General features: G+C 40.9%; 1 protein-coding gene across 3 annotated transcripts in view; it reads left to right on the forward strand.

Annotated features, from left to right (window-relative positions):
• The window catches only part of TNIK (TRAF2 and NCK interacting kinase), a 481,587-nt gene that overhangs the window by 330,167 nt on the left and 134,431 nt on the right, over nt 1-16,989 (forward strand). For all 3 annotated transcript variants that reach the window (XM_049867710.1, XM_049867708.1, XM_049867709.1), the window contains exons 6-7: nt 2,475-2,565; nt 5,495-5,625. In XM_049867710.1, coding sequence (XP_049723667.1) covers nt 2,475-2,565; nt 5,495-5,625 — 222 coding nt within the window. The remainder of the gene's footprint in view (nt 1-2,474; nt 2,566-5,494; nt 5,626-16,989) is intronic.

Here is a 16,989-nt window from a genome sequence, read left to right on the forward strand (position 1 = left end):
CAATTCTGAAGAAGAACCACAAAGCTGCAAGATCTATGATGCTAGATATCACAACTTATTATAAAGCTACTAAGTAATTAAGGCAGAGAGGTGTCATCACAGAAGAGACAAATGTCCAGTGGAACAGAATCGGGAAACAGACCCACTGACATATGGGCACCTGATCTATGGCAAAGGAAACGCTGCTGTGTGGAAAGGGCTCTTTAATCAGTAAATGGTGCTTCACTACTTGAATAGCCGTATGAAAGCATGACACTTGACACCTGCTTTGTATCACATTCAAAAATCAGTTACAGATAGATTATAGATATAACTGTGAAAGGTAGAAAAAATAAAGCTTTTGAGAGAAGACATAGATAATAGGAAAAAAGATTTCTTGAACAGAACATAAAACAGAATGTAAGGGGAAACAAGGAGGCATGACTGGTGATCTCCTTCATATCTAACATCTCCAAGTCTTAATGTGCCGTTGTATAACTTAATTTGAATTTCCGTCTGTTAAAATGTTATTCCTACATCAGCCCAGTCAGAGAGCTTATAATGGATTGTTTAATCATCCAGACCAAGAGGTCCCAAGAATCTGTCGGTTTTCCAGGGCTGGTTCTCCCCATATGCCTTCCTCTACTGCTGGGTAGCCCTGGTAGGATCAGTCATTTGATCCTGGGGTCTAAAAGCAGCAAGGGCATTTCATCCTGTGAGCACCTTTCAATGACCAACTGCTTGCAATGAGGCGATCCTGACTCCTAGTGACCCTGTGTGTGTCAGAGGAGAAACGCACTCCGTAGGATTTTCAGTGACTGACTCTTCATAAGTAGATCCCCAGGCCTTTCTTTTGAGGCACCTCTGGGTGGACTCAATTTAAGTTAGCAACAAAGTGTGTTAACAATTTGCATCAGCCAGGGCCTTTAAAATGTGTGAAAACAGCGATTTTTTTTCCCTTTAATACATTCTCCCAAATGAAACTGGTGATTGAGATAAGGGGACTCATTCAAAGGAACGTTTGATCACTGACAGGTCCCTGGTCACAGGAAGTTCTAGAGATCAACCTCTGTGGATTGTTTGAGCTCATTAAATATAACCGCTGCCTCATGTACATACCCTGGTGTCTGCTTCTAATTACTTCAGTGGTGAAGAAAAAAAGCAGTCTCAACCCCTCTCTTAAGGATTTATGAGATGTTCATATATTATGAAAACCATACATTTAAATCTGTTTGATACCTGCCTTGAGCCAAAATGACAAGATAAGAAAGATAATTTTTAAGACCCAAACCAGTACCTTTTAAGAAGGTACTGCTTATGTTTACTTATATTCTTAATATATACGTAGATCTTTTTGGACATCAGCATTCTCATACTGAATTTCTTCAACAGGGGAATTCAGAAAACTAATTTTGCTTCTTTTTCTGTCAACTTCATCTTTTATGCTCTGCTTCTGTTGTTGTGGAGACCTGGTGGCACAGTGGTTATAAGCTCAGCTGCTAACCAAAAGGTCAGCAGTTCAAATCCGCCAGCTGCTCCTTGGAAACCCAACAGGGCAGTTCTACTCTGTGCTATAGGGTCACTATGAGTTGGAATTGACTCGGTGGCAATGGATTTTTTGTTGCTGTTGTGGAGAAAATTAAAATTACAGAAAATACAAATAATAAAATGACAACACTTGTGTGCTCGATACCTTGAATTAGCAGCATTAGCGTTGTCATCATTTGCATGAAGACTCGAATTTTAGGTTCTTTTAGATTATGATTTCCCTGAGAAACATGTAACCACCTTAGAGTAAGTCTATAGCTTGTAGAACACAAAGACTCCAAAATCAGAGTAGCTCATTCAGAAATGGAACAGTCAGGTTGGGATATCACAAACAACTGTCTTGTATAACGAACACGAAGTCACGGATGTCAGTTGCCAACAAAGGAAACAGAGACCGCCTTCCTTTTTTACTGTGAACCACTTTGGCTATAGCCAATGGGCAATTTCTTGACTAGTCTGAAAAACATTGTATTGTACTTAATTAAAATTGTATCACAGAGGTAATATTTTTTGATTGTTAAATTCAATATTGCCCTCCAAAAAGGTGGGAGTTCAGTTAAATAGAGCTAGTTTTCTGTACAGAGTCATTACAGATACACTTTTACAAACTAGCAAAAGTAGGCAGCCCTTGCTTTTGGTGTCGTCGGTGTTAACAGAAACTTGTGTGTTTCAGAACCGTATCTCTGTGCAGTTCAGTGATACCTGAGATCAGATCTGAAGTGCAAACATAGCAAGAGCTGCCTCTTAGTTCAGTTCACATTGACCAGTTGCCTGTGATTTAGGATGGCACTGTGACCACCTGAAAGATTTGAATGTAATTCTGAAAGTGTCTTTGGATAAGTTAAATTTATTTCTTCTTCTTTTTTTTGGCTCATTAGTGTCCAAAATAATTTATTTGCATTTTGGCTTATGTTCCTATCAACCTTGTCAACTCTCTACCGCTCCAGGGGCTGAGTCACCTGCACCAGCATAAAGTGATTCATCGAGATATCAAAGGGCAGAATGTTCTGCTGACTGAAAACGCAGAAGTTAAACTAGGTAAGAACAGAATCTAGTGAGCCTGGGGAGTGTAGGAATTGACAGGATTATTTCAACAGCATTGTTTTTGCTTCATTTTTTTTGTAATGAATGTAAATTTGTCATTGAATTTGAAGGTGATTGTGTTAAGAATGGAAATGAAAATGTTTCTTTGTCCATTTAACATTTCTGAAAGCATTACGAGTGAATTGGTAGACAGGATGGTGAACAGCACCATGTGCATAACAGATGTGTAAAAATAATCGAAATTTTTTTTAGCAAAGACCATTTAGATTAGATGTGAGTGAAATGGTCTCCTACCTTTTGTAAGTGGTTGACATGGTTGCAGCTATAACAAGACAATCACGAAATCTGATTATTTTGGTTGAAAGTATCCACAGTTAGAGGTATTCAGAATAACTAGTTCCTGCTTCATTTGCCTACATTTTAAGTTGTATTTACATTGATTTCATTATAAACTAGGGCACCTCTGCAAAATGGATGCTCAGTTTCCCACTTTCATTGCATCCTGATATCCCACCTCAATCTGCCAGAGTCATCGGTGAGGGAATCCTTCTCTTTGGCGCTATCCATTGAAGTCCTTCCCATAACAGATCTGAGATTGTCCAGATAAAGTAGAGAATAACCACATGCATCTGCCTGCTTGGCATATATAAGTGAGAGTATGGATCAACAAATATCCTTTAAGAAAAGTTACAGGATATATGATTTGTCATCTGGAAAAAAAATCTTTGTATATATGACTGCTTATTTTCAAAGAGATTTAAATATCCTCTATACTTATATCCCAAACATTGGCTCTTGCCTTTTTATTTATATATTTCATTTTGACTTAGCATTTGGGGTGACAGACTTTTGTCTCATGAATGTTTTTTTAAATACAACATTATACGTTATGTAGACTAAGCTGGTAAATATGTGCCTACTAGGTAAGCTGTCCTCAGGATATTCACTCATCACTAACAGTTTTTTGTAAAAAGCATTTTATATGCCAGGCCCTGTAACCAGACACTTTTATATAGATTATCTCACTTAAATATCAGAACAAATCTATGTAGACATCATCATCTTCATTTTACAGACTGGGAAACCAAAGCTCAAAGAAGTTACTGTACTTAACCCTAGGTCACATCACTAGTAAGCAGCAGAAATAGGATGTACTCTTTGGCTGTCTAACTCCAGAATCTGAGCTCTAAACTCTTGATATCCACTAATTACTATCCTTTGCTCAAACGATTTGTGCTCAACTACTAACCTAAAGGTTGACAGTTTGAACCCACCCAGCAGCACTGCAGAAGAAGGACCTAGTGATCTACATCCCTAAATATTACAGCCAAGACACTGATCAAAAAATAACAAATGTTGGCGAGGTGGCGGGAAGATTGGAACTCTTAGGCACTGCAGGTGGCAACGTAAAATGGTACAACCACTATGAAAAATGACATGGGACCTCCTTAAAAAGCTAGAAATATCATACCATCCAGCAATCCCACTCCTAGGAATAGATCCTAGAGAGATAAGAGCTGTCACACAATAGATACATGCACACCCATGTTCATTGCAGCACTGTTCACTATATCAAAAAGATGGAAACAACCTAAGTGCCCATCAACAGATGAATGGATTAACAAATTTTGGCACATGCATACAGTGGAATACTACACAACAATAAAGAACAATGAAGAATCTGTGAAACATCTCACAACATGGATGAATCTGGAGGACATTATGCTGAGTGAAATAAGTTAATCACAAAAGGACAAATATTGTAGGAGACCACTATCATAAAAACCCAACATAAGGTTTACACACAGAAAAAAAAACAACCTTTGATGCTTATAAGGGGGGCAGGGGTAGGCAGGGGAAATCACTAACTAGATGTAGACAAGTTAACTTTGGCGAAGAGAAGGATAACACAGACTATAGGGAAAGGCAGCACAACTTGAGCAAGGCAAAGTCACAGACGCTCCCTAGACACATCCAAACACCTTGAGGAACCAAGGTACTGGGGCTGAGGGCTAGGGACCATGGTCTTGGGGGACATCTAGGTCAGTTGGCATAACATAGTTCATAAAGAAAATGTTCCATATTACACTTCGGTGAGGAGTGTCTAGGGTCTTAAAAGCTTGCACATGGCCATCTAAGATACATCTATTGGTTCCATCATGTTCAGAGCAAAAGATAATAAAGAAAACCAAAGACACAAGGAAAATATTAGTCCAAAAGATTAATGGACCACATGAACCACAGCCTTCACCAGCCTGAGCCCAGAGCAACTAGATGGTGCCCAGCTACCACCACTGACTGCTCTGACAGGGGTCACTATAGAGGGTCCTGGACAGAGTGGGAAAAAAAAATAACACATATGAGGAATGTGCTTCTTAGTTCAGTCAAGTATACGAGACCAAATGGGCAACACCTGCCCAAAAGCAAAGATGAGAAGGCAGGAGGGGACAGGAAAACTGGACAAATTGGGATACGGAGAACCCAGGTTTGAAAGGGAAGGGGAAAGGGTGCTGACGCACTGTGTGGATTGCAACTAATGTCCAAAAACAGTTTGTATATAAATTTTTGAATGAAAAACTGATTTGCGCTGTAAACTTTCACCTAAAATTAGAAGGAAAAAAAAAGTAACAGCTAAGAAAACCCTATGGAGCAGTTCTACTCTGTAACACATGGGGCCACCATAAGTCAAAATCTACTCAACAGCAGTGAGCTTGGTTTTGGTTGCAACCAAGCTTGCCTTTTATTTCATACCTATTTTTGGCTTCCATAGAGTTTTGGCATACCCAAATATACCAAACACACTATGCTTTCCTTATCAGTACACCTCATCCATTTACACGTGCAATTTAAAAATATAAATTCATCTTATCACCACATAAAACCTAAGATCACAGACAGTATTCATTTGTCTTTTCTTAAACAGTGGACTTTGGAGTCAGTGCCCAGCTAGATCGAACAGTGGGCAGAAGGAATACCTTCATCGGGACTCCCTACTGGATGGCTCCAGAAGTTATTGCTTGTGATGAAAATCCAGATGCCACGTATGACTTCAAGGTATGATTTCTTCATTGGTTTTCAAAACCACGTCTAACATCTCACCCTGAGACTTGCAGTGAGAGAATTCTCACGTGCCTTTGGGTTTATGATTTATGTTATCCAAAGGGAGAACTGAAAAATATTATTTGAATTTAAAATTACAAGACATTCAAATGAGAATCTTTTTAATGAATTCACCCAGCACATCTGATTGCTTATTTGCAAGAAATTTTTGAACTATTCCTTGTATTCTTTTGAATTTACTCTTGCATTTTATTATTGGAAGATCTATTTCCATTTTGGCTATAGTTTAGTTTTGGCAAAGTATTTATTTTGATAGATTTTTATGTTAACAGAAACCAAGGTATGAACTTGTTGTCTTGGGTCATCTTCTTATGATTAGGCATAATCAGACTTTTTAATTTCTCTGTTGTTCAGAGTAATTTCTGGGGTTGCTCATCAATGAGAGAAAACCAAGTGGAATGTTCTTAGCTACTTCATGATATTTTAGTACCACATTGTGGTGTTTGTTAGAAATTTGATATGTGGCTTGTTACTTCATATCATCAACTGAAAATTTATAGTAAATTCAAAGCAGTGTTCAAGTAGAGAGGTGACAGTTGCCACTTCTCCCAAGAAGCTCTCCTGTCTTCCATCCTGGTAGCCAATCATCAGACTTATTTCAAGGTTACTACCCTGTCCACAGCTACAGTGTCAGGTGATATTGTTTTCATTCATTGCTGCTAGAAGTCAAGACATTAAACCCAAAAAAAACCAAGCCCATTGCCATCGAGTCAATTCCAACTCATAGTGACCCTATAGGACAGAGTAGAACTGCCCCCATAGAGTTTCTAAGGAGCACCTGCTGGATTTTAACTGTGACCTTTTGGTTAGCAGACGTAGTGCTTAACCACTACGCCACCAAGGTTTCCCAAGACATAAAAACTGGAGACAGATAGAATCTAGTTGCTGTGGATTTTGGGACCATGTGTAGGTTGAGATGCCCTTCTGTGGTCTTTGTCACAGGACACTCTTGGGCAACACTTGGTATTACCTGGTTGGTTTCCAAGATACATGGACTTTTCAGTAAAGGACTTCAGTGATTATCTCTAAATATCCTCATCTTACAGATGAGGAAACTGAGACCTGAGGCCTTCACAAGACCACACCCAGTTAGTGATCTTGTTGGAGCTGGGACTTGAACCCAGGTCTCCCATTTGTCTGTTCAGAGCTTTTTCCAATATATTACCTGCTCCTGTATAATGTGCTCCTATATAAACCTCCAACTCAACCAAAAAAATAAATAAATAAAAATAATCTGCCTCTGAAGAGTATATTCAAAGAATGCCTTTTATAAAGCACATTTTTAGTTTTCCACATGAAAGCCAAAATAGGAATAATGTGAGGTTATTATTGAAATCAGGTCACAAAGATGCAAACATTGCAGTGCCTTCAGGACCCACTGTCTCTGGGCAGTGACAAAATTATTTGCCTCTTTGGGGAAATGCAAGCTTGAATGTCTGAAAACAAAACAATCCCCTATAAATTTCTTCCTTCCTTTAAAGTTAGTCACTATAATAACCTGACAACAATCTGTCTGAAAGCAGCTGCCAAGTTAAAAATTAATCTCCTGCCAAAATAAATGTCATTTATTTAAACTGCTAATGATAAGCACATTTGAATAATTTAATTTGCAAATCCCTCTGGAGAATCTGCTACAAAATATAGGTCCCAGACCAGATATGTGTATCATAATTGGCCATAAGCAGTTCTTCAACCTGTAGTTACACTTAACCAAGTGCCAGTGAGTCTATATGGTGGGCCACAGATATTTCAGGCTATAAGATATCATGAGGAATCAGAGTGCTTCAGACTTTGACCTTGAGCTTAACCTTTTAAATATTTTGACTGGCTGTATTATATATGGGACTTTTGCTTTGTGGCATGAGGGAGATTGCCAGTAGAGTAACTAAAAGAGAATTTCCTTCCGGCCAAGCCCAGGTTCTGAATTCACCTAACATCTTGGCCCTGTTTCCTCAGATTATGGCTCAGGAATATAGTTGGGGATCAGTGAAAAATTTTGCAGACCAAGTAGGTAATGGGCACAGCCTGGTATGTGAGCAACCACAGTGGGCATCGGGCTAAACAGCGTGATTTCAGAGGTAATGGAAGGTCCACTTGACTCTAAATGTAACTTGAGACATTAAAATTTGCATTAATTTCTGCATCTTTTATTAAAAAATAAAGAACCCTGATGGGGAAAACTGGTTAAGTTGCATCAGTCATTTACACCTCAGTGTAAATGAATTTATCGGGTCTTGTCATGGGTACAGGTTGATAAGAGGGAGGAAGAAATTGTGGCGAGAGTATGAGTTGCACTGGTAACTTGTTATGGGTAAAAGAAGGAGCATCACAAAAGGGTAAATAAGGAAGACAGGGCAGAAAGGAAGGTTTAGGAGTTCTTTGAAGATTCACTTTAAACACTTCATTGTTTGTGGACCAGCTAAGAAGCTGTTCTTTAAATAATCTTTCTATTTTTTGGCATACCATATCTTATCCTTTTGTTGTTGTTGTTGTTCAGGATTCTTAGGGATGCAGTCTGTCACCAGAGGACAGCTTGACAATACTTTGACTTCCTAAATAGTTCCTTCACCTACTTAGCACATATTTACTGAGTGCACACTGGGTGTAAGAAACTAACCACACTGCAGTTTATGACTAGAGAGTTATTTTTTTCCCCATCAAAGCTCAGAGGGCTGTCCCTCTGTGTATGTAGCCCTTTGACCTGGCCATGTGTTCCAGCCTCACACGCGGATGTCACACTGCTGAGTTCTCATGTGGCACAGACACTTGCAACCTAGAGGGCGTATTTAGAATAAAAGATGGGTTGAAGGCCAGAGGACTTTGTTAGGTTCCCCACCACAAAAGCCCTTCCTTTAAAATAAAGATAAAATGCAAAAAAAGGGGGGAGTACAGTTTGATTTTTATTATTTCACTATTTGATTTCTTATTTATTGACTATTAGAACTGCCCCATAGGGCTTCCAGGGAGCACCTGGTGGATTTGAACCGCCAACCTCTTGGTTAGCAGCTGTAGCACTTAACCACTACGCTTTTTATTATTCGATTTGTCTAAGTGTCTTTAAAAACTGTGATAAATTAATTTAAAAAACCAAAAGTAATTCAGTAAAATAAGGGCCTTTGTCGAAAGTCATCTGAAGAGCTCCTGGTTTTTATTGTAATCTGGTTTTGTCTGCTATCTACTGGGCACATTAAGTAAGCAACTGAAAATAAAGCCGCCCCTAAGGAGGAGCGCCAGAATCTTACTCTCCTGGTGTGTTCACTTTCCCCAAGAGGCCCTTCCTTTCTTGTTTTCAAAAATTCTGTCAAAACACGTCAAGCGAAAGGAAAGGTTTCATTTCCCTGATAAGTACGTGGGGCAATAATGAAAGCTTTCCCACTTAATAATATGCGTTTGAGAGATTTGAAATTAATAAAACGGTTAAAAATTCCTGGGTGGTTTAAATTGTTATTTTTTAAAGTTACTTTGAATTTCAGTTGGATAGGATTTGTCAGGTCTTTTATAGTCCGACACATTTATTGATTTAACAGAACCACCCACTCAAGAAAGTTCTCTACGGTCAAATGCTTATCAATAAGGACCTGGTTAAGTAAAAACTAGTGTCTGTACAATGAGCTACTCCGCAGCTATTTAAACAATGAGGAAATATGTATATATGGGGTATGGACAGCTCCCAAAGTACAGTGTTAGGTGTAAAACAACTTACAGTGTGGTATAGGTTGTATAGTCTTACTCTCTCCCCTCCCTCCCCCTCACTCTCTCTCTCCCTGTATATATGTAAATAAATAAATAAATAAACCTGTTGCTGCGGAGGTGATTCCAACACATAGCGACCCTATAGGACAGCGTAGAACTGCCCCGTAGGGTTTCCTAGTCTGCTTTACAGAAGCAAACTGCCACAACTTTCTCCCACAGAGCAGCTGGTGAGTTGGAGCCACCAACGTTTAGGTTACCAGCCGAGCGAGTGTTTAACCACTGCACCACCAGGGCTATATATATACATATAAAAGAAACCAAACCCATTACCATCGAGTTGATTCCAACTCGTGTATAAACCAAACCAAACCAAACCCAGTGCCGTCAAGTCGATTCCGACTCATAGCGACCCTATAGCACAGAGTAGAACTGCCCCATACAGTTTCCAAGGAGCACCTGGTGGATTCGAACTGCTGGCCCTTTGGTTAGCAGCGGTAGCACTTAACCACTACGCCACTAGGGTTTCCAACTCATCTATAGATATACATAAATCTGTAACCAAAACCAAAAACCTGTTGCCGTTGAGTCGATTCCGACTCATAGCTACCCTATAGGACAGAGTATAACTGCCCCATAGGATTTCCAAGGAGCACCTGGTGGACTCGAACTTCTGACCTTTTTGGTTAGCAGCCGTAGCTCTCAACCACTGCACTACTGGGGTTTCCATATAAATCTATAGCAATGGAAAATCTAAAAAAACCTTACATTTTCCCTCTGAATAGGGCATGTGGATAGAGTGGGGAACATACAAATTTTATTTCATATGTCCTTCTATCCCGTCCCAATTGTTGTCATAAACGGGCCTTGCTTTTACATTAAACTGGTAAAGTCAGAGAAGCACAATGAAATGGCATGTTAATCCTTCACCCCCCAGGTTCCTATCCTCAGGCCCCATCTGTGCAGATGTTGTATATTATTTTGACTGTACTAATAGTCTTAAAAAAAAAAAAAAAAAATTTTTTTTTTTAATAGTCTGTGGTGCAAGATGTCTTGTGAGAGAACAATATACAAATTGCAGAATTGGTGCATCTACACTTAAATCAAACCCTGGCCTCTATCTACCAAGCTTAAAGCAAAGGTCCTATTCCTGTTTGGTCAGAAGGAAAGTGTGACGCGGATACCATCTTACCACCAGTGGGAAACTGGAACTTCTACCCAAAGCATTCCTCGTGGCTCCATTTCGCATCCACCTAATACAGAATCCCTAGTCAGCTGCTGCAGCCTCCAGGTAGCATGCTGATTCCCAGGTGAAGAGAAGAAGCTATTTCTGGTACATTATCATTTTGGTCAGATGACAAATATCGGTGGACAAGGGACTAAAGATTTCTACCCTCGGTTTGTTTTATATGTGAAATGAGATTATTAATAGCTACCTTTGCTTTGATACCCTCAGTAACCTTGAGCTTACCACCTGAGTTCACCTACACAACATAGAGTGTAATGAGAGGCACCATAGTGAGTAGCATAGTGAATGAGAGGCAGACTTTTAAACTCACATGGGACTGGTTTACGATGTAGACTTTGCCTCCTGTTAGCTATATTATGTCAGGAAGTTATTTAACCTCTCTGAGCCTGTGTATAATGGGAATAATAAATGGTATATTATAGGGTAATAACAAAGTGAGTAAATGTATATGAAGGGATTAATCAGTGCCAAGCATTTTGTAAGTACTCAATACATAATAGTATTCGTGTTTATGTATAAAATTACTGCTATTTGGCCATTTTTGACCCAGCAGTTGTACATGATTCAACCTCGTATGTGTTATATACGTCTGGTTGTCTATTTGTGTTGAGCCAGATATGCTTGTCTATAAATTCTACCTGTAGATTAAGGTGAATTCCTTAGAGACCACACACCATAAATATAATTTTCTTTTTCCAACTGAACTTTTCTGAAAAGAGAATAAACTAACCACAAATAAGTTATCCAACAAAAGACAGTTTTCTGATCTGTGAAACTTGGTAGAATCCACTATGCCAATTGTGCCCATTATGAAACTTTACCTCTCAACTCACCACCTTTCTCTCCTCTGCTTTGGGATGACGGGGCTAGGACTCTGTCAACCCCCTGACCCACTTAGAGGTGCCTTGAAGACAGGCATGGCGATCTGCTTCTGAAAGATCACAGCCTTGAAAACCCTACGGAGCAGTTCTACTCTGGACACAGAGGGTCGCCCTGAGTTGGAAACAATGTGCTGGGAACAGGAACATCTGGCTTCTTCTTAGGCTCTGCCGATAGGGAGCACCAGTGGGAGCCTAAACTGCAAGGCTGAAAGTGGAAGGAGGACATTGCCTCTTCCTGTTAGCTTCCTGTACGCTTCTTCTTTATGTCTTCCTCATCCTAGTGATTTCTTTGAGCACCAGTAAGTAGCAAAGCTCATTGCCACCTTACCTCGCTCAGGTTTGCTGGTTGGACTGAGAGTTGAGAATAACTGGTCCTAAGTAAGAACCTGCTGTGTGCCCTCATCACACCAGGGAGTTTGCATACATGATCTTACTGAAGTCTAATACCAATCTTGTGGGATAAGCATTCTCTTTTCCGGTTACAAGTGAAGAACTGAGTTCAGAGGATTGAAGTGGCCCTAGGTCACTGAGCTAGTTGTTGTGTCAGAGGTGAGAGCCAGACCCAGATCTGTCTGGCTGCCCTGAGTAAGTGCTTCCTGCCACACTGTGCACACTGAGGTCCTTTTCCTGTGTCACAGTGCCTCTCTTTCCTTGCTGGGTTGTTCAGCCATCTGAGAGTGATGCTTTTCTTCCATGGCAGCCCAGCCCCAGAAGGAGTACTTTCGCGTTCTGTTCACGTTGCCTGGGTGCCAGCTGGACCCCCACCAGCCAGCAGCCATGTGCTTGCCTACGCCTCCTAGAGGCACTAGAATTTGTCTCTGTTCTCTTGGTAATGCACACAGGACTGGGCTATCAATCATGCCACAGGCCAGGCTGTGCAGTACCTATGGAATAATGAATTACCCAGCTCCTGCCAAAATGAGTCACACCGTGGCCACAGAGGAAACTTACCTCTCCCTCACTGTCCTCCTCTTGTTCTTCCCGCTTCCCTTTCTCGTCTCCTCTGACCTGTCTTGCCAGTTGTAATTGGTGCATTTTCTCCTGTATTTCAGCTCTGAAGCATCTTTGGGACTTGCTAATGTCTCTAAAGGCTTAAACAAGGCCCGTCAAGGACGTTTATTGCTTTCTGGCATGGGCAGTTAAGCATAGCTTACAAGCAGTTTTGGGCATATATGGCCAGGAATACAAATGTTCCTTTTGGAAAACAAGAGAATACCAGCAAAAAATGATCTTAACGATGATATCAAAGGAAGGCTTAAAGAAGACACAGTCTGTACTCTGGACATGTTTCTTGGCAAAGGATGCACACGTACTTGGGATGGATGGTGTGAGCTTTGGTTTGAAGGGGGTGGTTTGGGGGAAGGCTGCCTGAGATGATGTGTACTGAAGAAGGAAGCAACTCTCTTCACTGACCAGTTCTGCTTCCTGGGAGATTAATCCAGGATCACCTAACAAAAAGTCCTCCCTGTTTCCCTTCTATCAAAATACACTTCTTCAGAGAATTGCTGTATGTATATCATTGTCACTTAGGAATGCTTTTGGCTGCATTTATTTTTCTTATGTCACCAGAAGTCTGGAGGCAGGCAGTCTACTGGTGTGGTAGCTCGTTGACGTCTTTAAAAACCCAGGCTCCTTCACCTATCTGTTCTGTCATCATTGCCTTGTGGTTGCAAGATGCTTGTAGCCTCAGCTGCAACTGTAGTTGCAGACATCATGCCTTCATCCAAGGCGCTAAGAAGTGGGAAAGAGTTGGCAGGACACGAACTGTCCAAAAAAACCAAACCCGTTGCCATCGACTCATGGTGACCCTACAGGGCTGAGGAGAACTGCCCCATAGGGTTTCCAAGGAGCGGCTGGTTGATTCAAACTGCCAACTTTTTGGTTAGCAGCTGAGCTCATAACCACTGTGCCGCCAAGGCTTCACACAAGCTGTACTTGCCCGTTATTTCAGGAAAAGCAGAAGCTTTCCCAGAATCTCCCAGAAGACGTTTGTTTTGTCTTACTGGTCAAAACTATGTCACATCCCTAACTGCCATTCCTAGCTTCAGGAAAGTCTGCATAAGCAAGTATTGAGGTTTTCTATACTCTGAAACAGAGGCAACAGGGGAAAGAAAGATTCAGAATGCTTGTTGCGTGAGCCAGTAAAAAGTGCACCACAATCATTTGGAAGAAAATCGTAGAAGCCTAATTTGGGCAGGCAAGGGCAGTACCACCAAGAGCAGAGGAAGAGGGAGTTAACACCTTGGAGCTCCGCTGTGTGCCGGCTTTATGCTTGGCAGCATACCTTCTTGCACACATGTCCCAGTTACCTCCATTTTGCAGAAAGCTAAGGCTCTGAGCAGTGTCCTGCATGTCACTAAATTAGGAACCTGAATTTGAATCCAGGTCTGCCTGACTTAAAAGCCTGTTCTCTTTCTATCGTATATGCTGCTTCAAGGAAGATGAGGCCAGTTTCCTAGCACCCAGATTTTGGGGTTTTTTTTTTTTTTTTCACTGAATATGAGTACCTGCATTCAATCACCAATACTTTGAATTATCTGTAGGCTAAGTAAGAACCTGATGTAATTATTTATGTGCCCAGTGGCGCAATGGTTAAGCGCTCAGCTGCTAACCAAAGCTTGGCAGTTTGAACCTACCTACCCAGCCGCTCCGCGGGGGAAAGACGTGGCGATCTGCTTCCCTAAAGATTACAGCCACATGGGATCGCTGTGAGTCAGAATAGACTCAATGCCACCCAACTACAAGAACAAGAAAAAAATTAAGGGGTGAATACTCAAGTCCTTATATTGTGATGATGATTTAAAGAAAACTGGCCTTGGAGATAGAGCCCTGGTGGCACAGTGGTTAAGAGCTCAGGCTGCTAACCAAAAGGTCGGCAGTTCGAATCCACCAGCTGCTCCGTGGAAACCCTATGGGCCAGTTCTGCTCTGTCTCGTGGGGTCTCTATGATTGAGAATTGACTTGACTGCAAAGAGTTCGGGGATTTTTTTTGGTTTGGCCTGGGAGGCAGGAGACCCAACAGCTATTAAGACCTGGTGCTGAGTTGCTCAGTGATCTTGGGCAAGTTACTTTCCCTTGTCTGTTAAATGATGGGTCCTTGATGATTTCAAGGACTCTACCACCCCTTGGGCACTAGGTTTTGCTCCTTTTTCTTACATTCCTTTCATTTGCTCATTCATTCAAGGAGTATTTATTAAGGGCCAGGCACTGTTCTAGATACTCAGAATATACCAATTAACAAAACAAAGATCTCTGCCCTGTGGACCTTATATTCTATCTTGGGGGTTGGGAGTAGGAACAGGAGGAGAACAAAAAAATAAACACAAAATATAGTAAGTTAGTGAAGAGTGAATTATATAGTATGTTGGAAGGCGGTAAGTTCTCTGGGGGACAAAAGCAAGAAAGGGGAAGGATGATCGGAAGTGGGGAGAGGTTGCAGTTGTCTCCGTTGAGAATTTGGCATTTGAGCAAAGACATTATGGAGCAGAAGGAGTTACTCAGCACATGTCTGGGGTCAGAGCTGCAGGCAGAGGGAAGAGCCAGAGCAAAGACCCAGCTACAGAAACACGCGTAGGTTTTTGAGCGTTTACATCTCCCATCTGAAAGGCCTGCCCTGAATCTCTTCTTACCCTGGTGCCAAAAGAATGTGACCAGTGTCACTGAAGAACTTGTGTAGAAATTGTTGAATGGTAACCTAAACTGTTGTATAATCCTTTACCGGAAAACACAATAAAATTTTATTTTTTAAAAATTGATCCTGCCGAGGCAGTTCAGGGCTTTGAGCCTGGGCACCACCTTCATACTTGTACCCGTTTTCACAGTAGAGAAATGCTCGGTTCCTAGGGACACTCAGGCAGTACATCCAGGGCCTGGAGACGCTGGAGTCTCATCAAAATAGCTCAGGTACCTTTTGAGCCAACCTGCCATTCCCAGCCTGATTTAGCTGTATTTCCTGTTCAATGCCTCCTGCACGGCAAGTGAGTCAGTGCCTTCGTCATGTCCCCCAAATGAGTGTCTCTGTTGGTCAACCATAAAATCCCAGACACAAGAGAGCTGTGTTTGCAGCTTCACCAGTGACTGTTCCTTAGCCAACCCGTAATGGGTTGGGCTGGCCCTTCCCCATTAGCTCTGGAGGTGGCTTCAGTCACTTGCTGGACTATGGAGACCTTGAGTGTGTTTTGTTTCTTTTTTAAAATAAAAACCTTTGAATGTATCTTGAAATGTAACGAAGAGAGATGACAAGAGCTGCCTTCTTAAGTTGTGTTATGTGAGAGAAGCTATTTGGACGCTAATAGTGGTATAAAGGTGTGTTGTTATTCCCATTTAGACTGAGAACCTATCACATTTATACAAACATGTTGAGGGTCCATAAATTAAAGAATCTCTCTTGGCCCTTGTATGGGGTTAGTGGGTAGATTGCTACACCCACTAGAAGACCCGCTTGAAGTTGTGTGGGCCTCTGTCTGGGTGTCACACACAGGACATCAAGAAGGTTAGTTCTTGGGAATGACTCAGCATGGATTCCATAGTTGCCTTTCAGTTATATCTCCTTTTCATGTGGCCTTGACATTTGTTCAAAGAGAATACCAAGAAAATTTAACTTTGATTTCTGTAATCTGAATGAATTGCAAGTGAGGCTTTAGAATAATGTATGGAATGCATGGGGTGTTTAAAATGGAAGCATGTTGAGAATTTATCAGGATTGTAGGCCATTGAACCAAATTCCACATTGTTTTCTTACCAATCTACTGGAAAGCAGCAAGCATCTTCTCGGGATTCCCCAACTTGGTTTCTGGGTAGAGGTAGAAGCATTAGCCTAGAAAATTCTGAACAGGGTATAAAAGTTAGTCTGAATATAAGAAAGAATACTGGTGTATACAGATCTCTGTTTCACATGTGAGTCTGCTTAGATGATACAAGATATTTTTACATTCATTCAACAAATATATTGAGCACCTACCACTGTGCTCAGCTCTATTCCAGGCACTGGAGATACGTAAGTGAGCACCATCAAAAAAAAAAAAAACTCCTTGTTCTCATTTTATTAGGTTAAGCCATATAAAATTGCCCTTTTTGTACATTAAAAACAGTTGAATATATACATATACCTACCATATGATCCATTCCACTGAGATCCATTCTACTCTGAGGTATTTACTCAAAAGAAATAAAAGCATATGTCTGTACAAAGAGTTGCATTGGAATGTTTTAGCAGCTTTATTCATAATAACCCAAAATGGTAATAACCCAAATGTCCATCTGTGGTGTATCCATAAAGTGAAATACTACTCAGCAATAAAAAAGAAACAACATACTGATAAATGCTATAACCTGGGTAGACTCAAAAACATTATGCTGAGTGAAAGAAGCCAGACACAAAAGACCACATATTGTACGATTCCATTTATATAAATTTAGAAAATGCAAACTAATGCATTGGCAGATCAGTGGTTGCCTGGGGATGGGGGTGAGTGTGGG

The sequence above is a fragment of the Elephas maximus genome, chromosome 23 (genome assembly GCF_024166365.1).
Source record: "Elephas maximus indicus isolate mEleMax1 chromosome 23, mEleMax1 primary haplotype, whole genome shotgun sequence".
NCBI lineage: Eukaryota > Metazoa > Chordata > Mammalia > Proboscidea > Elephantidae > Elephas > Elephas maximus.